The sequence below is a fragment of the Hemitrygon akajei genome, chromosome 20, assembly GCF_048418815.1.
Source record: "Hemitrygon akajei chromosome 20, sHemAka1.3, whole genome shotgun sequence".
Classification (NCBI taxonomy): Eukaryota; Metazoa; Chordata; class Chondrichthyes; order Myliobatiformes; family Dasyatidae; genus Hemitrygon; species Hemitrygon akajei.
Window position 1 is genome coordinate 41,202,204 of NC_133143.1, and position 26,078 is coordinate 41,228,281.

The 26,078-nt window shown below is 42.6% G+C and overlaps 1 protein-coding gene across 3 annotated transcripts in view; it reads right to left on the reverse strand.

Annotated features, from left to right (window-relative positions):
• LOC140713746 (leukocyte elastase inhibitor-like) overlaps positions 1–6,187 on the reverse strand; it is a 31,639-nt gene extending 25,452 nt beyond the window's left edge. The window contains exons 1-3 of one of the 3 annotated variants that reach the window (XM_073024217.1): positions 6,056–6,182; positions 5,791–5,912; positions 271–447 (exon numbers count right to left, since the gene is read on the reverse strand). In XM_073024217.1, the coding sequence (XP_072880318.1) occupies positions 271–438 (168 nt within the window). In that variant the 5' untranslated portion in view covers positions 439–447; positions 5,791–5,912; positions 6,056–6,182. Of the gene's footprint in view, positions 1–270; positions 448–5,790; positions 5,913–6,055 lie in introns of all 3 variants that reach the window. The other 2 variants (XM_073024218.1, XM_073024216.1) reach the window with 2 other exon arrangements.
• Between the last annotated feature and the right edge of the window lie 19,891 nt (positions 6,188–26,078).

Genomic DNA, 26,078 nt, shown 5'->3' on the forward strand with positions numbered 1-26,078 from the left:
ATCCCCAACTGAACTAATCCCTACTGTATAAAAAATGTCCATATCTGTCTATTTCCAGAATACTCATGCCTAGCCTAATAGCCTCTTGAACAGTTCTATTGTATTTGCCTCATCACCATCGTGGCATGAATTCCAGGCACCTACCACTCTGCGTAAAAGCCTTCACACTTGCTCCTCCACTCTTGCTCCATAGTTTGGAAGAAAGTCTGTTCAAAAGTTACGTTTAACGTAAGAAAATATTAATGTACATCAGTAGGTTGTCATATGTACCTTTGCCATTTGGGAGGCAGAGTTATTTTTTGCACCAAGATAGACCATGGCCAATGCAGTGGAAATGCTGAATGGAGAGAAAAAGATGTTGCCCACTTGATTTCCTTTGATCAGCTCTCTGAATAGGTCAAGGGTGAAATGGTAATTGGCTTTACTCAGTTTCTCCATTGTTTCAAACTATGGGAGAAAAGAAAACAAATGATTAGCGATTCTGGAATGCCAAAATTCTTCAACTAAGGAAATGAGGCTTCATAAATTAGTTGCTGTCTGAATGAAACATTTACAACCTTCCCCAAAGTATGTATTACACATCTGAAGCATATACATATCACTGCATTCACCAGTGTAGTGAAACAGCTTTTGTTGATTCATGGTTTTCAGTAATCAAGGCACTCCTTCCAAAATTGCCTACTAAGAAATGAACCACTATGTAAACTGTTGAACTATTGCTAAGTAGGTATCAGGCTGAATCATACACCATTTAGACTGCTGCCCAGATCCATCCCTGCCACCAAATTCCAACTGGTAAAAGAAACACAGACAATTCCCTAGAACAGGGGTTCCCAACCTTTTTCATGCCGTGGATCCCTACCATTAACTGAGGATTCCAGGTTGGAAATCCCTGCCCTAGAATATTAGACAAATATTTTGCAAAGTCATTAAAAGAAATGCAAGCCATGAACAACCATGACAGTTGTAAACTACTCATATTGGGCTCCATGGCTGTAGTTCATTAGCATGCTGCTAAATAGAATAATATCTTTCACAATAAATAAATTTCTTATCCACATGGTTGTCAGTGAAAATCTGCAAGGACAATGAGTTGTGCACGGTGAAGCACGCACTTGACTGACTGACTGTCCCTTCGACAGTTTACTTCTTCCTGCAATACATTCACTGCATGGGACCTCCCAACTCAACAGGCCAAGATGTATCAAACTGTGAAGGGAAGTTAGTTTTATGTTGCAGTGGGTGAAGTGGGGGGGGGGGGAAGAGAGGAGGGGCTTGTTGTTAAAGCAGGGTTTGGGTGGCGAGATGGAGCGGAAGGAGAGGACATATATGGCGGTTGAAATCAGAATTAGTATTGGGACAACTTTTAGAAATCATTCTGTCGATGGGTTAATATATCATTTACAGAGAAACAAATCAACAAAAGGTATGAAACGAGGGGAGTCAGAGTGGCAGAACACAAAGGAATTTTAATATTCTGAAATGCAGAGCCCAATCAGCCTGTGCTTCTGGAAAGAAAAATGGCATAAATAGCCAATTCTGATAAAGACAGTGAAAACAAATTAACAAAAGTGACAGACTTCAACATGGAATTTGAAAGATTGCAACATTCCCACACAAAAGGAGTTGCTCCTGAAGCTTACTTAGGCTACGTTAAATCAGTGCAAGAAGCCACAAACTAAACAATATTTCAGTGTAGGAATGGGGTGGGGAGTTAAAATTACATATCCTCTGACGATTGAAAGCACGTGTTCAGCAAACTAGTCATCTAGTCAGCATTTGGTTTCTCTGATGCAGGGGAGACATTTCTATAAACGACCAGTGCAGTACACTAGATAGAAAGCACGAGTGAACTACTGCTTCACATGGAAAGTCTGAGTTCCTTGAATATGGAGGATGTGAAGAGACAGGCGTTATATGCCTTGTGGTTGCATGGGGAAGTGCAGCAAGAAGCAAAGCGGCTGGAGGTCAAGGAAGCAGAACAGAGTGAAAAGGGAAGGATCCTGTCAAAATGCTGAAGGGAACTGGAGAGGTGATACACATAAAACAAGTTATTAATTATTTTAAAACATGTACAAATACAATTTGCACTTTATTAGAGAGGTATTTATTGACAGAGATCAAGATGGTTAGAGATGAGGAAGAAAGACATCTGATCCATTTTGTTACCTCCAGAATGACCCTTTATTCCTTCCAATGCAATATTGGATTAAGTATAAGCCAAGTATTCTTTCCCATCATTTAATTTGTAAATCCTTACCTAGTATTGATCCACAATTCATCTCTCCACCATATTTCAAAATATATACCCTTTCATATGCACCTCCATAAAATCAATGCAGACTGCTTTTCATAAACCAGGATTTAAAAAGGACTGGTTGAGCAAAATTTTCCCACATAAAGGGGTGGAGAGTATAATGAACAGGAAGTGGTGGAGGCATATACAAAGATAATATTTAGATGGCCTTTGCACAGGTACCTGGATGGGAAACATTCAGAAGGACATTTATCAAACACAGGTAAATGGGACTAACAGAACTAGCAAAACTTGGTTGGCATGGAAGAGCCGGTCTGAAGGATCTATAATGCTATGATTCCTGCATCTCAGAAAGCAGTGATAAAATACTTTGATCTGTTTTCAACTTGTTATTTATATGTCTGCAATTCCTCCATCTGAAATACGCTCCCCCCAATTCCCTCCCCATCTCTCCTTGACTAGAGATGTTTTCAGATTGTTTTCAGATGTTTTCAGTTTGGTTCCTTAGCTTTAATGAAAGCTGAGACACCTTGAAAGCAAGTTTATTAGTTTACTTCACCTCCTCCCACAATCTCCCTGGTTTCAACATATGCTTTAAGTGGATCTTAATCATCTCTTTGGCATGTTGTAGAACATGCGTAAAATTTAAGACCACAAGACATAGGAGCAGAATTAGGTCATTTGACTCTGCTCCACATTCCTTCAGGGCTCATTTATCATCCTTCTCAATCCCATTCTCCTGCCTTCTTCCCGCAACCTTTGATGCTCTAACTAATTAACAAACTATAACCGTCTTTAAATATACTCAGTGACTTGGCCTCCACAGCCATCAGTGGCAATGACTTTCACTGATTTACCACCTTCTGCCAAAAGAAATTCCTTCTATCTAGAACAGAGATGAGAGGAACTATTCTGATGCGGTGCCCTCTGGTCCTAGACTCACCCACACACACTCCATCTAAGAGTTTCTATATTAGAACAGATTCAATGAAAGCCCCCCTCATTCTTCTAAATTCCAGTGAATACTGGTAGAGTGCCATCAAATACTCCTCATATGCCAACCCTTTCATTCTCAAAATTATCCTCACAAACCTTCTCTGGACCCTCTCCAATGCCAGCACATCTCTTCTTAGATAAGGAGTCCAAATCTGCTTGCAACGCTCCAAGTGCAGTCTTACTAGTGCCTTATAAAGCCTCAGCAATACATCCTTGCTCTTATATTCTAGTCCTTACCAACATTTTCCCTTCCTTGCCACAAACTCAACCTGCAAGTTAACCTTTAGGGAATCTTGCACAAGGACTCCCAAGCCCATTTTCAATTTTCTCCCTTTATTCCTTCTACCAAAGTGCATGACCATACATTTCCCTGCACTATATTCCATCTGCCACTTCTTTGCCCATTTTCCAATCTGTCCAAGTGCTTCTGCACAGTCTCAAAACTACCTGCCTCTTTGTATCATCAGCACACTTGGCCAGTAAGCCATCAATTCCATCATCCAAATCATTGACAAGTAACATGAAAAGGGGTCCCAACACTGACCCCTGCAGAACAATTCTAGTCACTGGCAGCCAACTAGTAAAGGCTCCCTTTATTTCCACTCTGCCTCCTGCCAGTTAGCCAATCTTCAGTCGATGCTGGTATCTTTCCTGTAATACCATGGGCTCTTATCTTGATAAGCAGCCTCAGGTGCAGCACCTTGTCAAAGGCCTTCTGAAAATCCAAGTAAATAACATCCACCAAATCTCCTTTGTCTATCCTGCCTGTTATTTCCTCACAGAATTCCAACAAGCGTGTCAGGCTAGATTTTACCTTGAGAAATCAGACTTTGGCCTGTTTCATCATGTGCCTCCAAGTACCCTGAAACCTCATCCTTAACGATAGATCAAACATCTTCCCAACCACTGAAGTCAGTCTGACTCATCCAAATTTTAATTTATTTTGTCTCCAACACCTCCACCCTTTAAGGACTAGAGTGACATTTGCAATTATCCAATTCTTCAGAACCATTCCAGAATCTGGTGATTCTTTAAAGATTATTATCAGTTCCTCCACAATCTCGTCAGCTACCTCTTTCTGAACCCAGTGGTTTAGTTCATCTGGTCCAGGTGATCTATTTCAGCTTCTCGAGCACTTTCTCCTTAATAATTGCAACTGCACCCACCTCAGCCCCGGACACTGTCGAATTTCTGTCATTCTGCTAGTGTTTTTCACATGACTGGACTGGCTCATTCAAGGAAAACACCTGGTGAAAAGGACACTAGTTTCCCCAAATTTGTCCGTACTTTTTCAGTAACGATTGTCTCCGGATTTTTAATTGGGGCTCTCGCTCTCCTTCTTTACCACTTAACAGTGACAGTGCTTCATTCTGTGCTGCTGCTTCAGCTCAGTGTGGAGTTCATTGTCACTGGCACATGTACACGTATGCACAACTGCAATGAAAAACTTGCAGCAAAGACACACAGCAGCTTTACAAAGACAATGCAGAGTCAACATTACGACTGTCTTGTACACCTCCGCAAGCCTCTGTATGAACGGACACTGTTACACAAATTGATTTAGAGATTCTCTGTCCATTGGCCTTTATCTTCATTAAACTTTGAAGCATTGATAGTGCCTACAGCCAGAGGCTTCTCCCCCAGGCTGAAATGGCTAACACGAGGGGGCATAGCTTTAAGGTGCTTGGAAATGGGTAAAGACGGGGATGTCAGGGGTAAGTTTTTCCACAGTAGTGGTGGGTGTGTGGAATGCACTGCTGGTGGCAGAGGTGAAAGCGGATATAGTAGGTGCTTTTCAGAACCTCTTAGACAGGTACATGGAGCTTAGAAAAAGAGGGCTATGCGCTGGGGAAATTCTAGGCAGTCTCTAGAGTAGGTTACATGGTCAGCGCAACATTGTGGGCCGAAGGGCCTGCAATGCGCTGTAAATTTCTATGTTCATACTTATTTATGACTTAAAGAGATCGAGCGCTCTCTTATTGAGCATAGGCCCTGCGAGCCACGCCGCTCAGCAACCCCCCGATTTAATCCGAACCTATTCACGGGACAATGTACAGTGGCCAGTTAACCTACTGATTGGTAGGTCGTCGGACTGTGGGAGGAAGCCGGCGCTCTCAGAGGAAACCCATCCATTTGTACTGTAAAGCGTTATTCTAAGCACTACTCAACCGTAACGCCCCGTATAAGTAGCATTCACTAGCAAAACATTGTTTTTTAAAACAAGAAAACAAGAATTAAAAAAAGTATTTTAGTGCAAGGTAGTCGAAGCAGTTAAAATTGTTGTTCAACTGTAGAGATAAGGGTTATTAATAATCTTGACTTAGGACGCTGTTCGGGGTTTACACCGGTGTTCATGTTTCCTCTCAGACCAACTGGCTATTGAAAGAAAGTCACAACAGAGACAAGGGGAATTCATGGTTGCGACAGAAATTAAACTGCTGCGATACTGGGAGGGTAGATGAATGGGGCGGATGAAATTTTTAGTTGTTTTCATAGCTATGCGAATTCATTCCGCACTTGCGCAGCATCTCCCCCACCTTGGTGTGAAGGCAGCTTCCGACCTCCTTTCAAAATGCGTTTGCTGTCTCTAAACACACAGAAACTTCTTCATGAGTTTCGACAACAGCCGGGGTAAGGTTACTTTTTCCAGATTGAGTTTCTGCAAAATAACCACAGGTTCGAAACTTGACAATTCTAAGCAGAAAGCACCGCTGAAAAATGGAGGAAATACAGAAATGATTCTTTGCCGCATTTAGCGTTTGCAACGCGAGCACGGATCGGTTGAGAAGTGACATTACTTACCTTACAACGTTCAGCTTCCACACCTTCCCTTCTCGAATGAACTGCACCCCGTGCAGTTTAACCCGAAGCGACCTTTCTCCACCCTCAAACTGATAGGAGCAATCTGCCGTCCATCACAGGAAAGGTCATTTCCTTTTAAGGAAGCTGAGACGTTTCGCGTGTACTTCGAAACCGATTATAAAGAAATCAGAACTGTATACAGCAGGTAACTTTGCTGTACAGCCCACCCAATGTATCTATGTATTCTTGCCATTCACAGTTGCCATTGACAATCAGCATTCCTTTAGGAAGCATAAATCATATGAGTCCTGACAACAAATAACCTGGCCAAAAACTTTGAAAAACAATGTCACCACTGATTTAGCAGTGCTCGACTTCTCTAAAGCATTCGATGTCATTCCCCAACAAAGATTACTTACGAAGTGTTCACTTTAATACTAAAAGATGTATTTCCAGTTTCTTGACAAAACGTCTTCAGCGTGTGTACGTGAATGGAAAAAGCTCTGAATGGCGTCCAGTATGAAGTGGTACACCCCAGGTCACAGTGCTGGACCCACATTTGTTTTCACTTTACATTAATGATATCCACAAAAAAGTCACAAGCTCACTAGACTTTTTGCTGAAGACTGTTTGATATACCGTCAAATTAAGTCAGCTGATGATGAAGATGCTCTCCAAAAAGATCTTGATAGTATGATTGAGTGGTCACAACAATGGGGCATGCAGTTCAATCCCTCCAAATGTGAAACCATGCGTGTCACCAGGAAGAGAAAACCAGGTAAAACATCGTATAAAATCCCGGGTGTCACCCTTGAAGAAACCAAACAGATCAAGTATCTTGGTATCAAAATCCAGAACGATCTGCGTTGGAATGGTCAGATGCATCATGCAACAGGAGTCCTAAATTTTCTGAGACGCAATTTTCATCATTGTTCAACTTCTGTCAAGGAGAAGTTGTATCTCACCCTTGTTCAGCCACATCTGGAATATGCAGCTGCTGCATGAGACCATACACAAACAGAAACACTACTTCCATTGAGCGAGTCCAAAGACAGGCAGCCCGATTTGTCACAAATACCCATGAGAGAGAAGCAAGTGTTACCCAACTCGAAGTGTAACTCTCTCCAAAATAGACGTGAAGCACACCGTCTGACCTGTTTTTACATAGACTACCAATTCTACACCAAACCCAAACCTAGTTGAAGCAGTCAAGGGCACTCATTTCAATTTGAAATACTAACTACCAAGTCAGATGTGTACAGCAATTCATTCTTCCCCTGCACAATTAAAGCATGGAATAATCTTCATCCTACCATAGTCACGCAATCTAACCTAATTAAATTTAAAACAGCTCTTCTTCTTCAAAAATCTCCTTCTTAAGTCCACCCTCCACCACCTACAGTTTAAATTCTTTGCGGAATATTTTGGAGGACCAAGAACCAAGAAACCAAGTGCTAATGAGAACCTAGTAGTAGAGCGATCACTCGAGTCCAGTGTGATGTTCTCCTAAGGGGTTATTCCCTTGATGGAGAATGCCCGTGCGTGACTTTGTGCGGAGGTGGGCGCACGGGCTGTTACTACACAGCCTTTGACAGATCAGGGTGCGGGCCCAGTAGCATGCAATGCAAGACAACTAGTCACTGCTGCAGTCTTACTCTATCTTCACTGTCATTGTGATGCGACATCAACTTCCACCAGCTCTACGCTTGAGATCTTGGTTGGATCGCTCTCCATGGGTGAACCTACCAGGACCAAAGCTCTTGTCAGTATTTTCCTTGGCATCTCTCGAACCCACAAACCTCTCTACCACAAGGACTATTCATCAGCTGACCAAAGCAACAAGAGTTAATCAATGGAATTGTTTACCCCATCGATCAGCTGATGAACCAGATTTCATGGGGTCTCAAGTTAATGCTGAGGATTTACTTGATGGCTGTCACCTCACAGTGTCATGGTCTCTGAACTGCCTTGCCAACAGGACAGAATATGCCAAGTGGTGTTGATTCCCAGAATATTAATGAAACAGGATTTATGATTGATTTGATTTGTTGTTCAACACTCCATACTCTGGAAGAGTTAACCAGGCTGTGCCGACTTATGTCAGCACAAAACAAGATGATAAGGCCACTTCTGTTCCTATTAATACTTCGATTAGTTTGTGGAACAATTACGATCTGAGCATTGTAGTTGTATTAGAGTCACGTGTGGGCAGGCTGACATAGGACAGTATCGGAACGTGGGAGGAAAGCTGAGCTTCCGGAGGAAACCCACACCTGCTTAAGGAGAGAACACACTGCCTGACAGACAACAACTAATTGAACCTGTGTTTCTGGCACCATAATAGTTATGATAGCTGCTGCAATGCTGTGCTGACTGTGAATTTGCAACAGTTTGAAGATTCTTGTGGGTGGCATTGCCAGCATTTATTTCCCAACCTTAAGTGCCTTCGAGCAGTGCTAGTGAGGCATCCACCTGATATACCACTGTCCATTTGGTGATATTATTTCTAACGTGCCATTGAATAGTGAATTCTTGGGTTTGGACCCAAGTTCTGTTGGGGGCTTGAAGGGGAATCATACAGAACTGAACCCAGCAACCCCTTGGAAGAATTCCAAATTCAAAGTTACTCTTTCTTGAAACTTATTCCAATATTCTGTAAATTGAAATGAAACCAAAATGTCAGTGTAATACACTGTAATAACAATGATAAGTAGCTAAGAAATATGAGAATGGTGAAATATATTTGAAATGGACAAAAGCTTTCTTAAAATATGGTCAAATATGATGGAAAAATATAGTATTAATGGTAAGACTCTTGGCAATGTGGAGGATCAGAGGGATCTTGGGGTCTGAGTCCATAGGACACTCAAAGCTGTTGCACAGTTTGGCTGTGTGGTTAAAAAGGCATAGGGTGTATTGGTCTTCATCTACCGTAGGACTGAATTTAAGAGCTGAGAGGTAATGTTACAGCTATATAGGACCTTGGTCAGGCCCCACTTGGAGTACTGCTCTCAGTTCTGGTCACCTCACTACAGGAAGGATATAGAAAGGGTGCAGAGGAGATTTACAAGGACGTTTAAAGAGCAAACACAAGGAAATCTGCAGATGCTGGAAATTCAAACAGGAGTGAGGTTGGAATTGGAATGTCCTGACGAAGGGTCTCGGCCCAAAATGTCAACAGTACTTCTCCCTATAGATGCTGCCTGGCCTGCTGTGTTCCACCAGCATTTTGTGTGTGTTTTTTACAAGGATGTTGCCTGGATTGGGGAGCATGCCCTATAAGAATAGTTTGAGTGAACTTGGCCTTTTCTCCTTGGAGCAACGGAGGATGAGAGGTGATCTGATAGAGCTGTATAAAATGATGAGAGGCATTGATCGTGTGGATAGTCAGAGGCTTTTTCCCAGGGCTGAAATGACTAACGCAAGAGGGCACAGTTTTAAGGTGCTTGGAAATAGGTACAGAGGAGATGACGGGCAATTTTTTATGCAGAGGGTGGTGAGTGCGTGGAATGGGCTGCTGTGGAATGGTGGTGGAGGCGGATACAATAGGGTCTTTTAGGAGACTCCTGGATAGGTACATGGAGCTTAGAGAAATAGAGGGCTATGGGTAACCCTAGGTGTTTTCTAAAGTAAGTACATGTTTGGCACAGCATTGTGGGCTGTAGTGCCTGTATTGTGCTGTAGGTTTTCTGTTTCTAAAAATACATACTGCATGATCCAAGATGATTCCAAATGTATCCTGTCTTAAAACCTAGGTAGCCTACAAGTCTGCCCTTTGTTCTGGAAAGGATGTTGTGAGGTTGGTTTTGAAAACAGAGTTCAGTCCACAACTCACTGAATTGTTGAAACCCTAATCTGAAACATCAAGAGAGCAGAGTGATCTGCTCCCTTGATTCTGCACTGTCTCTACATAAAGGAAAAATGGCCAACCTCATTGTAATGGGTTGATTTCTCTGTTTGGGACTGATGATTATTTTTAAGGAATGAATTTATGAAGATATCCCATTAGCATTTAACTGAAGTTGATAGCCATTTTAAGTTTGTAATCTCAATCACTTACTCACTTTTTGATTTAACATGTCTTAAAGATAACTTGCAGTATGCGGACTTAATCGGGCAACTTTTACTCTCTATCTTGTTATGTATTATTCTTTCTTGAAATTTTGCAAAAAAAATTCTGTAAATTGAAGCAAAAACAAACTGTCGTAGGTAGTTCTGTAGAGGGAACTGAACAGTCGCCATTTCAGATCAAACGCATTTAGATGGAGATGTAATGCAAAGATATTTACTCCTCATGTATCTGAAGGATGTAAGTAATAAAGTCAATCAAATTCAATTCAATCCAATTCATGACCTTTCATTGGAACAAAAATACAGAGGGAGATGGCCAGTACAAAGAGGTGAAGATAAGGTGTCTTTCAAGAACAGGTAAGCTGTAGATGGATCCAGGTGGAGAAGGGGTTGATTGAAAGAAAGAGGAAATAGCAATAGAAGCTAGCATGTGATTGGTGGAGACAATGACGTGTTGCAGATGATGGAAGCTGACAGCAGAGGGAGCCTCAAACCAATAAGGGAGATGGGGGTGAGAAGCCAGTGTGCAGACTGTGTGTGTGATGGAGTGGGTGAAAGGATGGAGAAGGGAAAGACACAAGATGATCATAGACTGAGTATGTCACATTATATGCTGGAACCCAATTCCAGGGGAAAGTCAGTCTCTCCTGTAGAGACGGTGACCAGAGTTTATACATGGAAATTCCAACAGAACATTGCTGACTCAGCCGAGTGACACTGCGTGATATAACTTTCTCAAAACTAGAACCCTGCGATAGTGCAAATAGAGTGTATGCTTAAATAATACAAGTCACACAGAATCCCTGAGACGATCAAAATAAACTTAACAAGGAAATTTAAATAATTAACAAATATCATTAAACAACAATTAATCATTTCAGGTGCACTAAAAACCTAGCAGCCGAACACTCTGGAAAGCTCATTAGAGTAGGGTTGTTGGAGATGTGCAAGAGCAACTGATTGAACTAGAAAGAGAGATCAGTGAATAGAGGGCAGACATTACCCGAAATTGGAAAATGCAATGTTAATCAGAATACAGACTTGAAATTACCTGATGCTTAGACTTAAATACCAATATAGACCTATCTGAACTGTCACGGTGTAGGACAGGTTACACACATCGATATTGAACAGCTTCTATTATTTTGGGTGACTTACAATTCCTGGAAAAATGAAAAAGTTTGCAAATTGTTTGTGAATTTTTAATTTTTGGCGATTTCTGCATGTGCACAGAAGGGCCACAGACTTGTTTCTCTTCTCATCGGGTACAGTGAGAAGACATTAAAGTACTCGAGAGATGCTGGAGTTGTTACAATCTATAAAAACATGGAGGTGTGCTCGAATGTGGAAATAATTAAGACATTGCTTTGACCTTGTCCAGGCTGTATCTTTTTAGTTTAAAATTCAAAGTAAATTTAATATTAAACTACATATATCTCACAATATATAACCCTGAGATTCTTTTTTTTGTGGGCAATCACAGTAAATTCAAGAAACTCAATAGAATCAATGAAAGACTTCATCCAACAGGGCAAATATCAATCAATGTAGAAAACAACGGACTTCGCAAATACAAAAATAATATATATATATGTATATATATATAATGGATACATAAGCAATAAATAGAGGACATGAGATGAAGAATCCTTGAAAATGAGTGCACTTCCGTGGGAACAGTTCAGTGATTGGAACCTAGTTGGGCAGGAAATTACTCAATTTGTACCAGCAGGCCAACCTCCAGAGCGCCAAGTAACATCAAAGGATATAAGCTTTCTGCATGTTGCTCGGGATTGGAAAATGGATGTGGACTTGCAGAAAAAGCTTGTGTTTCCCCCAGACATTGCGGCTACAACACTCCGGCCAGACATAGTCCTGTGGTCCACAACAGCCAAGCTGGTATATGTTGTGGAATTGACAGTACCATGGGAAGATGGCGTTGAAGAAGCTTATGAGAAAAAAAAGACCAAGTACTCTGAACTGGCAACTGAAGCCGCTCAGAATGGCTGGAAGACCAAGATTTTCCCTGTAGAAGTGGGATGCAGGGGATTCATTGCTACATCTACGACCAGTCTATTGAAGAAGGTGGGGGTGAGGGGTGTCTCCCTCCAACAAGCAATCAAGTCCTTGTCAAACACAGCAGAGGAAAGCAGCAACTGGATTTGGATTAAAAGGACAGACAACAACTGGGCTGCAAGTTAAAGACAGGAGGGTACAGAACTGAGGGGGGTGTATCTGGGATGCCAGGTAGCACTGTTGAGCCCTCTGGAGACGTTGTGGGTTTATCAACGAAACATCAAAGAAGGAGGGTGCCCACCTAATGACTCCAATGATGTAGCTACCCTCCTCGTCACCACTCCAAGCCACTGCCAACATCAAGAGTGCCAACTTTATCATTAGGATTGAAACATCAAGTCCTAGTAGCTCTACTAAATTGTTATCCTCAGCAAACAAAAACGTATGAAAGATTATAATTGTTGTAAGGTTTGTAGCATTGGCCTACTTCCAGGAATTAGGGCTGTAGAGATATCTAATAGTGCATCAAGTTAGAAACAAGTTTATCACATCTGCAGCACCCTGTGCCAAGTTTTTTTATCGAGTCGATGTTTAATCTCTTACACTTTCACGGGGGTATCTTCTTTCTTCCACAAAGATTGCCAAATGTACTCTACAATCAATAACGTTCATTGTAACCCTCTCAAATTACTTCCAGGAATTAGTGCTGTAGAGATATCTAATAGTGGATCAAGTTAGAAACAAGTTTATCACATCTGCAACACCCTATGCCAAGTTTTGTTATTGAGCCGATGTTTAATCTCTTACACTTTCACAGGGGTTTGTTCTTTCTGCCACAATGATTGCCAAATGTACTCTACAATCATTAATGTTCCTTGTTTTTTTCAAACAAAATATTCTTTATTCAAAAATAAAATTATTTCCAATGAACCATTCAATGACTTTCAATCTGTTACAGGCGTTTCCTCTACATTTTATACATTTCCACACCCCCAGCCACTCGTGTGGCACTCTGTTGGTTTATCTTTACCTACCATTGTTGAGGAGTATACTCCCTGCCACCCTACCCCTCCCACTCCCGTGGGAGAAGAACTCTTAACTGCGGTCCTTCCCCACCAGGCCCTTGCGGTGGCTGCAACAAGTTTCAATGCGTCCCTCAGCACGTACTCCTGCAGCCGAGAATGTGCCAGCCAGCAGCATTTACCCACGGACATCTCCGTGTGCTGGTAGGCCATCAAGTTTCGGGCCGACCAAAGAGCGTCTTTCACCCAGTTGATGATCTGCCAGCAGCACCGGATGTTGGTCTCCGTGTGTGTCCCCGGGAACAGCCCGTAGATCAGAGAGTTCTCTGTTATGCAGCTGCTGGGAATGAAGGTTCCTTGTTACCTTCTCAAAAGTACATCTAGTCAGACTTGACTTTCCCTTAACCAGTCCACGCTAACTGCCCTAGATAACCTGTGCCTGTCTAACTGTTGACTAGTGCCATCATTCAGAAAGTTTTCAGCACTATAATCTAGAGAAGAGTTTTATATATTAAGGCTTTTAAGGGGCATTGGGTTATACAGCAATAAGTGGCTCGTAGCCCAAGACCAGCCATGACCCTAATACATGACAAAGCTTGTACAGAGAGCCAAATAGCTTACCACTCCTTCAATGCATTAGAATTTTAAAGAAGAGTTTTGTTATAATAGATGTGTATATATATGTGTATGTATGTATATGTGTGTGTGTATATATCTCCACATGCAAGCTGGAATATTAGTTGTTACAGTATTAACACAAGTTATATGCTAACATTGGCTAGAAATCATTTAGAAATCATATCTCAAAGATTACTCTTGAGGAATAGTGGCACTGTCATCATCATGATTCACTCAAGCATGAGATTTCTCCAACAGATAAAATTTACAAACTGAAAATGACCACTCCCAGTGCCAATTCTTGTTGCAGGACTTAATACAACAACAAGTGATCTTTTCAGTATCTAGAGTTCATCTCTTTCCATTTTTAAGTAGTACACCTTTTTCATCAAGAGATCTTGGCAGAACATCTAATAATATTCAGCTGAGGTAACTGGATATGTAAATGCAAAAGAAAATTGTTTCTTCTGCTGGACCAACAACCCTGAAGCAGAATTTCTTAAAATCAAGCTATGGGTTTCTTTATGATCTACCATTTTATTGGCAAGTTGAAATGTGATAGCACATACCATGACCTAGTCCAGACTCAGACCGGAAAACTGGAGGAAACTCTAGGTGCTTTTGTCATTTAAACTATTCACAGCTTCATGGACAAGGTCAGTCAAGCAGATATGCAGAAAATATGAAATTCTGCAGGACACTACAAATGTTTCTTTCAATTTATTCACTCACAGGACACGGAATTCTCTGCCGAAACTGGCATTTGTTTTCTCAGTCTAATGAGCCCTGAAATCAGAGTAGCCAGTTAACCACATTGATAGGCTGACTGTAGGTAGGAAGGTAGGAATTCCTCCCCTTCAGCATGCTAATTGACCAGGTTAGTGAATCAGATGGGTTATCATTTTAATGCCTAGCTATCAAGCTAATGAAGAGTGTAGTTAATACAAATCCAGTTGCACTGTTAATTTGTTGAGAATATAAGATGCTCAGCGATGAATTTTAAATGGGTGATAAATCCACCTTCAGATTCCCAAACAATTACAGTCATAATCCGAGATTTCTTTTCAAAGTTTGCGTCTAAAATTTACTTTGCAATACATGTTCAAATTGGCCTTTAATGAGCATTTCAATTTATTCTTCAGATCAAGTGGAAATTTATCATTATGACTTTATTTCCCCCCTCTCCACCCCTCCCCCCATTACTTGCACTTAGTCAGTTGTTTAGGGACAAGAGTACCAGCCAAAGAAGAGAATACTATTTGTTTTGTTGTGCTGAATGAAGAAGAGGTAGAGGTGATCTGCAGTAAACTCCTCCTCAAGCTCCAGTGAACAAAACTTAATTCTCACTACTGTAGCAGCTGCTGCTTCAATTCCTTCCTCATTCACCTCCACAAAAGCGTTGTGAACAACCTTAGGCACGCACAAGTCATACGCTCCAGAAATTCCAGAGAGTTCTGCCTTCGAACCATCAAAAAGATCTGTTATCCCCAGAGAGGAAAGTGTAGAACTGAGCTCAGTTATCCTCCATTTTAAATGTAGGCAAGTGCACTGAAAATTTAATTTTTTTCATCTCTGTATGAAGTGTCCATTCTTTCTAGCTTTTTTAGGCTAAGTGTCCGCTCCAGTTGAGAGGAAAAAACAAACAAGGAATTAATGATCAAAGCGGGAAAATCTGAGTTACAATAAACAAAGACACTTATCTGGATACAAGATGTTGTGTTTTGAAACTTAAGAAATTAATCAAAAGAACACCTGGGAGCCAGGAGAGGTTTTGCCTGCTTTGTTTTACTTTAGTGAGATGCACATATATGACATGGTGCTGTAATGACATATGCCATTCATGTACTTCGTACATATAATCTGTAATGAATTATGTAATCAAAAATGCTTAATCAAATATATTTACATGATTGAAATATTGAATACACTACACTCCTCCCTGCTCTGACAAACTTCAACTACTCAACATAGAATGCATCTCAACTCAAATAAGCAACACTTTTTTATATATAGTGGTTAGCACTTTATAGTATCAGCGGCCCAAGTTCAATTCCCGCTGCTGCCTGTAAGGAGTTTGTATGTTCTCCCCCTGACTGCAAGGCAGATGCTCCAGTTTCCTCTCTCAGTCCAAAAGACATAGGTTAACTGGTCATTGTAAATTGTCCTGTGATTATTGGAGTATAAAGTTGCATTGTTTGCTGTGTAACCAAAACTATGTAGTCAGCTTTTTGTTTGCTATTTGCTATGTATGTATCCAATTTATCAGCCAGAATGAAATCTCTGTATTGTCTCTGTACTATTGAACACATCAATGCCTTGAGAATGTAACTAACTTATATCCAACTTATCAGCCAGAATGAAATCCCTGTATTGTCTCTGTACTATTGAACACATCAATGCCTTGAGAATGTAGCTAACAGTGAAAGTAAGCAATGTAGAGATAATGGTGGTGGACAGGATCATGGAGTGGTGTGATGGTATGGGGACCAGTCGGGGTGCTAGAACAAGTATATGCTAATGCAACTAAGATAAGAAATTACTATAAAGAGTGCTGTGAACTAGGGTTCGGTGGACAATTAGTGACACGCTCATTGATTGTCTCAGCTTTTGTTTGCAAATAAAGGCTTAAACTTCTCGAAGAATCTTCTGCGTCTCCTGGTTATTTCAAGAAACCACGACGAAAATTGGCGACCACGACAGGACCGGAAAGAGACCCGCGGAAAGGAAACGGCAGATTGGGGACACTTCCCAGTCCTCTAGGGACCCCCCACAGGGCTAACAGAATTAAGGGTGCACCCAAACAAAAGGTAAGTGCTTTTTGCGACAATTTGGACTAAGAATTCTGTTGGTTTTTTGGAGTTCTCGGAGACTCAGAAGTGTGGAACCACTGCCGAAGGGTCTCTCCGGTCCAAAGAATCTGGCAAAATTGGGGGTTAACAGGAGGCTCAGAGGATTGATCAAGAACACTGCAGTGAGGGTAAGTACGAATAAGCTAATAAGAAGTTAAGTGAAGAAAAATTCCACGTGGTGTTGGTAAGTCCCTGTGGATACCGCTTCGTATAAAACGAAGGTCTGAACGGGCAGGGAAAGGAAAAATAGAGAAAATCCTCATGGATACCGCCTTAAGAGATAAGGGTCTGAATAGACGAGGTGCAAAGAGAAAGTTCTGTGGATACCGCTCAAAGTAGAGGTCTGTACGGGCAGAACAGAATAGGAAACAAGGACAGTCCAATATATAGTTTAAAGCGCTGGTAGATAGACGATAGACTAGGCATAGAATTAGAGTAAATAATGTTATCCAGTAAACGAACTGTGAATCTCTGAAATACTTTAAAAAGAGAGAACAACATGACAGGTAAAGGAACGGCAGTAGAGATTCTGAGCAAAAAAATCCCAGTAAATAAATATGAGATCAGAAAAACTTCAGAAAAGAACCAAAAACCTGGTCACAAAATGGCCAAGAGAAGGAACGTTTGATGTAAGCTTGTGCGAAGAAATGGAGGCACTAATTAAAAATTACAAACCAAAAGATAAATCTAAGAAGAGGGCAAAAAAGAGAACGAGAAATGGAAGTGCTAAAACTCTTCAGAACGGAGGGAGAAAGGCTGAGGAGGACAGGTAGAATATTGATTAGAAGCGAGGAAGACACTAAGGTGCTGGAGAAACAGCGTGTTAGAGAGAGAGAAGGGTACGGTGAGAAGCTAGCTTCAGCTCCATACCCGGACGTGAAAGAAACAGAAAAGCCCCCTCCCTATAATGAGGAAGGAACCCCTAAGCAGTGCCCCCTGCTGATGGGTACAGTAAACATGCAGGGAGAAGTACAAGTTTGGGATAGTGAGGAGGAAAAAAGACAATACGAGAAGGAAAAAGCGGCGATATGGAAGGAGATACAGGCAGAAAGGATAAAGGTGGAACAGGCAAAGAGAGAAATGAAAGAAGAGATTGAACGGATGAAATACTTGAGAGAGGAAAAGGAGTATGAGGAGTATCAGTTATACCATAGAAATCAACAGACTAGAAAAGAAAGTGGTTCATCAGGGCAGGAAGAGCTGAGGCATTCAAAAGGAAGTGGAAAAAAGATAGGAGACGAGAGTCTTGGAGAAACACAAGAGAGAAGGGAATCAAGCACGAGTAAGGATCATGAGGAGTCCCTGCCACAAGTGTACAGACACAGACAGGAAGAAAGAGAAGGTGACTCATTGGAGGAGCAAGAGTTAAGTGGAGAGAGAGAGGATGCGAGAATTTGTGGGGAAGAGGTAGGAGGCAGAAGCCTAGAAGAGCAGAAGGAGGCGGTAGGGAAGCAACTTGCGGAACTAGAAAGAGCTAGATAAGTTACTGAGAGGGAATTGCCAGAGGAGATGAGAAAAGTACTCCAGGGGCCAACCAAGTATTGAATCAGGACAGAAAGGAAGGACTCCACAGGGAGACCGAGGGAAGAATAGGACCCCGGAGAAATTTGTGTGGGAGGCAGTAAAGACATACCCTGAGACAGATGGGGAGTCAGGCGAGGAGGAGAGCCAGGGCAGGTGGAAAGAAGGAGAATGCCGTTGTTAGTTAAAGGATCAGGACAAGTGCGGTATATCCCTTGGGGATCCCAGGACCTAGAAGGGCTGAAAAACACTCTGCCCAATCTACATGAAGGAGCAGGGAAATGGATTAGAGCCTTTGAAGAAGAAACGGCGGGACGATTATTGGCAATGGGAGATTTGAAGGCACTATTGATAAGGTTGATGGGAACCTCCAAATTTAACAAACTAATGGAAATGGCTGGCATAGTAAACTTGAACGACCCGAGAACTGATGGAGACGGGTTTGACAGAGTGAGGCAGAGGGTATGGCAGGCCCTCAGGAAGCTTTATCCACCCAAACTGGACCCCAAAGCCTTAAAGGGGGATCCACTGGGAGACACTGAAAACCCAGCAGCCTACGTAGAAAACCAGTTGAAAAGGTGGAGACTGGAGACTGAGCAAGAGGTGGAAAATAGCTTATTTATCACCACACTGTTCCAACATAGCATTTTGGATGCAATGCCTCCGCAAGTAAAATCCAAACTGGAGGAAGTGGTTGGGCTGACGTCAATGACCCCACAAGAATTTAGAGACCACGTAGTCCATGAGGTTGAGAAATACCGGAAAGACTAACGAAGGTTGGCTGAGCAGCAGGAAGAGGTGCAAAGAAAGTTAATACAAATGCAGCTCGAAGAACTCAAAAAGAAGGAAAAAGAGAAAAGCAAAAAGATGCTGCCAGCAATCACCAGTCCGAGTACAGCCATCGAACTGGATGAAGCACCACTATATGGAGGAACCGATCATACTGTAAGACAAGGGCCGGAAAACCCCATGCCAATAATCAATGTCTTTGGAGAAGCATCCCCACAAATGCCCTATCAGGAACAGACTAAATTCAAACAGCCCAGACAGGACTGGAAGTCCCAAGGAGGGGGACAGAGGAGCTATGGGCAGAGGGGACCTGTGAGGAAACAGGGGGAAAGAGAGGTAGAGAGATTGTGCTGGGGATGTAATCAGCCAGGTCACATGAGAAGAGATTGTCTGTTTACACCATGGCCTGTCACACACCAACAGGAACCAATAAGAAGGGAACTACAGTTTAGCCAAGGACCAGCCCCCACAGGCCCAAGCGGACCTGTGAACCCCTATGCGAGGTATTAGGGGTGCCCCGAGAACGCAAGTGGGAAGGGACATTACCCAATGATAACAAGGGAGGCAGACGAGGAACCCATTGTTCAGGTTATGTTAGAAGAGCAACTGACACCAATGATGATAGATACTGGAGCCACGTACACTTGTGTACAGTCACAGTATACCCTTCACCTTCCCATGTCAGGAAAGTTTATTAAGACGGTAGGGTTCTCGGGGAAAACACAGTTGACACAGTGCACGGCTTCAGTGCAGTTGAGAATGGGAAATAAAGGAATTGTTTTGCCGGTGCTAGTATCTAAAGGAACTCCGATTAATTTGTTAGGCAGAGATGCCTTATTGAAACTGGAATTAAAATTAGAATGCACCAGAAATGGGCTGAGTGTGGAAAGAGCAGGGGCTCAATTGATAGTACGAGAAGACAGGAAGGCTAATGTCTTTTGGATAGGAGACATAGCAGATCAGTCAGGAAACCTGGGAAAAATGGAAAAAGGGCGTGCAGGCTATATTACCCAGGGCTGTAATGCCCAAATCTGAGCTACATTGTACAGAGAGTTTTGACGAGACTCAGAACAGGAAGTTAGAGGAGAGATGGCACTTGGAGGCATGTACCCAACAGCACCTGGAAGGGGAGGCTGTGATAATTGGAAAGCAAGGGGCAGCTTTACAAGTTAAGTGGAACACCTTTTTAGAAAAATGGTACAGGATACCGGAGGCTGCGCCCCACGTAACGTTGTTGGTAAACAAAGGATATCAGTCTAAAGACTTAGGACCCTTATATAAGAGTGCTGAAACCGTAACAGTGTGGAGGAAAATCACGCCAGAGGTGTGGATATCAGAAGACAACAATTGCATTAAAATAATGGTAAGTGTAGATATGGTAGGGACAGTGAGAGAGGTCGAAATAACTCCCCAACCACACATGCCATTGCTGGGAAAGGAAAGAGGCCAGCAGAAAGATAGAAGGTTAGATGAGTTGCCATCTATTCTGTGGTCACAGCATGACACGGACGTAGGGAAAATAAAAACAGCTAGTCCGGTGGAAATAAGGCTGAAAAGGGGAGCAATTCCACCCAGGAGACCACAATACCCTCTAAGACCAGAAGCAGAAGAGGGAGTAGCATCGACAGTGCAGGAGTTGCTTGAAATAGGAGTGCTTAAAAGAACAAACAGTCCATGCAATCCCCCGTTGCTGCCGGTCTTAAAAGCAGATAAATCTAAGTGGAGATTGGTGCATGATTTGCGAGCGGTAAATGATGTGGTAGAGGACTGGTCAGCGGTAGTCCCCAACCCACACACGCTTTTGACTAATGTTCCACCAGAAGCAAGTTACTTTTCAGTGATTGATTTGTGTTCGGCTTTCTTCAGCATTCCTCTGGCCGACCAGTGTCAGTATCTGTTTGCATTTACTTACAGAGGTGCTCAGTATATCTATACCAGAATGCCGCAAGGGTTTAAACATTCACCACACGTTTTTAATCAGGTGTTGAAGGCAGACCTAGAGGGCATACCATTGTAAAGTACATTGTTACAGTATGTGGATGACCTGTTGATTTGCTCCCACAGTAAGGAACAGTGTGAGCAGGACACTATAACTGTTAGAGAAGCTGGTGCACGGAGGACATAAAGTATCCAAAAATAAACTGCAATTTTGCACGCAGCAAGTGGAATATTTAGGCAGGGTAATATCCAAGGAAGTGAAGGTGATAGCACCAGATCAGCTTGAGGCAATAACTAAGGCCCCAAAACCCCAGACAGTAGGGCAGATGATGACGTTTTTGGGAATGGCAGGGTACAGCTCAGATTGGATAGGAGAATATGCTGAGATTGTGGCACCTTTGAGAAAGATAATGAAAGAAGCAGGACATACAAATTTGAAGAACGGCTTACAGTGGAATGAAGAGGCGGAGATAGCTTTCAATACTATTAAGCAGGAATTGCAGTCAGCACCAGCATTAGCTTTGCCTGACTACGAGAAGGTTTTTCATTTGTATGTATCCAACCGACAGGAGGGTTATGTCACAGCGGTTCTAACACAAGAGACAGGCACAGGAAAAGCAAAGCAGCCGATAGCATACTACAGTACGAGACTAGATGAGGTGGCTCAGGGGTATCCACCCTGTTATCAGGGATTGGCAGCGCTGTACTATGCATATGAAAAGGCATCATCGGTAACCCTGGGCTATCCTGTGACTCTGTACTCACACCAAAAAGTAGCAGAATTGCTGGAAAGAGGGAAATTTGTGCTGATGCCAGCCAGGATAGCAGCGTATCAGATGCTATTGACATTTCCAGACATAACTATACAGAGATGCACTACCAGTAATATAGCCGATTTTGTCCCTTTGGGCTATGAAGGAGAACCCCATGATTGTGTAGGGAAGACAATGGCATTTGCCAAATTGAGAGCAGATTTACGGTCAGAACCACTAGAAGATGCAGATAAAAAGGTTCTGTTCGTAGATGGCTCTTGTTATAGGGATTATGGTGGAAATCATGCAGGGTTCTCAGTAGTGCAGCAGGATCAGTTGAGCTATAAGATTATTAGGATGGAGTCCTGTCCCCAACCGTGTTCTGCCCAACTAGCGGAAATCAAAGCCCTGACAGCTGCATGTGAAATGATGGAAGGTGAGAAAGTAGACATCTATACTGATTCGGCATATGCTCATGGAGTATGCCATTTGTTTGGGGCAGTGTGGAAACAGAGAGGTTTTAAAAAAAGCAGTGGAGATCCCATACAACATTGTCAGCAAATTCTAGACTTAATAAAAGCCATGATGAAACCTAAAGCATTGGCTATAGTAAAATGCCAGGCACACAAAAAGGGAAATGATGTAATAACAAAGGGAAATCAAGCTGCGGATGAGGCAGCCAGAAAAGTGTCTGGATGTACATCAGCTGTCATTGCCCCCCAGGTAAGCCTAACTCCAGAACCTGTGGTAGAGGACCCAATTGAAATACAAGGTAAGGCAACTTTGGCAGAACAGACAATGTGGAGACGAAGGGGGGCCAAGCAGAACCCAGAAGGCTTGTGGAGCATGGAAGACGGTTTGTCGGTAGCGCCCACCCCTCTACTGACGATTCTGATTTCAGAAGCGCATGTGATTGACCATTGTGCAAGAGGGGAAGTGATAAAGAAAATAAAGAAGGATGGTTTTTGGTCACCTTATTTACAGGCTTCAGTGGACTTTGTCTTGTCACAGTGCGAGGTATGCACACAAAATAATGTTCGGAAGGGAATTACAACCCCAATAGGTCACATTCCTGTACCTGAAGGACCATTTAAACATCTAGTGATCGATTACGTAGACATGATAAAGACAGTGAGAGGGAAAAGATACATACTGGTAGTAATTGATCGATTTAGCAGATGGGTGGGGGCGGTACCTTCAACAGATCAAGGGGCAAAGACAGTGGTAAAATTTCTGACAAATGAAGTGATCCCAAGGTTTGGAATACCTACAGAAGTTAGCTCAGACAATGGTTCAGCTTTTATCCAGAAAGTGGTCAAATTGGTACTACAGGCGCTGAGGATAAAGCAAAGATTTGGATGTGTATACCACCCTCAGTCGCAGGGCATGGTAGAGAGAATTAATGGAACCCTGAAAGCCAAACTGAACAAAATCTGTGCAGACACTAAACTTAATTGGGTCGATGCTTTACCGTTAGCATTGATGAGTTACCGCATGCAAACTAATCGAATAACATGCCTGACACCGCATGAGATGCTCACTGGGAGGCCCATGCTAGTGCCCCAGTGGAGAGGGCCGTATAAAGGACCTAGTTTGGAACAATTGGAAATAGAATTGAAACAATACATGCAGCAGCTAACTATGATACATAGGTCTATTTATGCACAAGAAAAACAGAAAGAGCCGGAGACCGTACAAGTGGAAGGACCGATCAAACCAGGAGACCAGGCTTACGTGCGAGTTTTTCGGAGAAAGTGGAATGAGCCAAGAAGGGAAGGACCCTTTACGGTGACCAAGGCATCACCCACCGCAGTTCAGGTAGAAGGACGCTCCACCTGGTACCATCTGAACCACTGCACGAGGGCAGTCCCGCAAGGACAATCAGGTGAGGTGTCCAAGGTAAGTGGTGCGGAGGAACAGTTAGAAAGTAGACTCGGAGGATGGGGAGCATGGCTGACTAAAATGGCAATAACTGTCAGTATTGTATTGTTGAGCTGTGCGCTTGTGCTGTGCTGTTTTCTTCCTTGTCTCAAGTCTCTTGTAGTGCGTGCTGCAACCAAACAATTTGTGCGTGGCAATTACTGAAGCAAGCTTAGTGGAGAAAGAAGCACCGAAGATGTATCGTTACAGCCTACAACACCAGCAGGATGAACAAAAGCAAAACGACAGTGTGGGAGTAGATTGTAAGGGTTTCTGAGTTTTTTTTTCCCTGTCTCAGGTACAAAGGGACAGGTTTTTGGCTCAGCGGCCCAGGGTAAAAGGGAGAGAATACTTTGAGGTCTTGGTGCAAAAAATTATAGTTTAACCCGAGATTTGGGAATAAGTGCTTGAGTTTATTGGGGCTTCTGTGTGCGGACTCTTAGTCTTTTTTCTCTGTGTGAGACCCTATGGGTCTCAAAGGGGGGATATATTGGAGTATAAAGTTGCATTGTTTGCTGTGTAACCAAAACTATGTAGTCAGCTTTTTGTTTGCTATTTGCTATGTATGTATTCAATTTAGTAGGAGAATGAAATCTCTGTATTGTCTCTGTACTATTGAACACATCAATGCCTTGAGAATGTAGCTAACAGTGAAAGTAAGCTTATAGAGATAATGGTGGTGGACAGGATCATGGAGTGGTGTGATGGTATGGGGACCAGTCGGGGTGCTAGAACAAGTATATGCTAATACAATAGTAATGCTATAGTAATTAGATAAGAAATTACTATAAAGAGTGCTGTGAACTAGGGTTCGGTGGACAATTAGTGACACGCTCATTGATTGTCTCAGCTTTTGTTTGCAAATAAAGGCTTAAACTTCTCGAGGAATCTTCTGCGTCTCCTGGTTCTTTCAAGAAACCACGACATGGTTAGGCTAGGGTTAAATTGGGGTTTGCAGAATGGCACACTTCGAAGGTCCGGAAGGGTTCAATCAGAGCAGTGGCATGGCTCGAAGGACTGGAAAGGCCTATTTCTTGCTGTATCTCAATAAAAAAACTACAAATACAACCATAAATATGTAATACAACCATTATGTAGTCATGCACAGCATAGTACATTTTTTTAAGTGTCCCATTCAGACAGACATTTAGTCACTGTGAAGGAATGCTTACTCGTGTGGGATAACATTTTCTTGACAAGGGGGATCACGCTGCTTGCCAGGTGAGATTTGTTACTGTGAAACAATCTCAGGTTCTGGGGCCTCCTCCGTGGTGGTTGTAGGAGTTGACTGTGGGACTGCAGGATGTGATTCTGACAGCAGTGGGCACTTTTCTTCTTTAACAATTGAAACTGATCTCAATTGATCGCTGTGTCATCTGGAGATGAAATCAGACACAATCTCTGCTTTTGGTTGTAGATGCCACTACTGAAGATATGCGACAGCTAACTGGTAAACCATAAGGCAAGAGGATCGACTAGCATTTTTTTCTGAAGCAAATTGTAGTGAACTATTTCCAGAGATGGTGAGGAGTTTGTATCACTACCAGAAATGGGGTGAGCGATTTGGAGAGGAGTCAATGCGGAAGAGTTTCTATGCGTTTCTGCCCTGCTGGTGTGATGAACTGGAGACAGAGGCTTGGGCCTACTCCAGCCACTCTGTCCACCTAATCTGGGTGCGAGGTTGGATTGCTCCAAACACTGAGCCGATTTAGTGAGATTGAGAACAGCTTTGAGCTGAGTAGCCCGGGAGTGTCACTGCACCTGTAATATTCCATTCATTTTCAGGGATGACCGACACTATTCCGCACCAAACTGTGGTCCATTTTCACTGACTGAGAACACCATTCCTTCAGAAGAGGTTTCTTAACATATCAATAGTAGGCGAGGTTGTAGTGGAGGCTTTTGAGAACACTTCTGTCTACTTTGTAGCTGCATCCACTACTAACAAGAAATTGTGACAATGAATGGTCAGGCAAAATCCACGTGCATCCTCTTCCAGAGCAATTCAGTCCATTTGCAGGGAAGAAGAGGCACAGCTCTTGGCATTTTCTGGGTGTGTTGGTATCCTGAATAGTGTACGGCACTGTTCAATCTACTGATCTATCCAAGGCCACCAGACAAAACTTTAAGCCAACGCTTTCATTTTGACCACTTCCAGATGAACAACACGTATCTGCTCCAACACTTTAGCTCTCTGCTTCGATGGTACAGCAACTCTCAATCCCCACATAAAGCAACCTCTGTCAAGGACAAGTTCATCCCAGAACTGGTAAAAATGGAAGAACTGGTATTTCTACTACAGCCATTTTGGGTGGCCATGTGGATCTGAAACGATGTGGTGTTTTTTCTGGTTTCCGTTTGGATAATCTCTGCCGTAATAGGGACATTTTTGCTTTGCATCGGGGAGAATATGACAAGCAGAATGTCGTCCTATGTAAAATTTTCAGGAATTTCCTTTTCCAGAGTAAACAGGACAATACTATGATTAGTTGTGCTCATGAATTCGATCTTGTAATTGTGTCCTCCA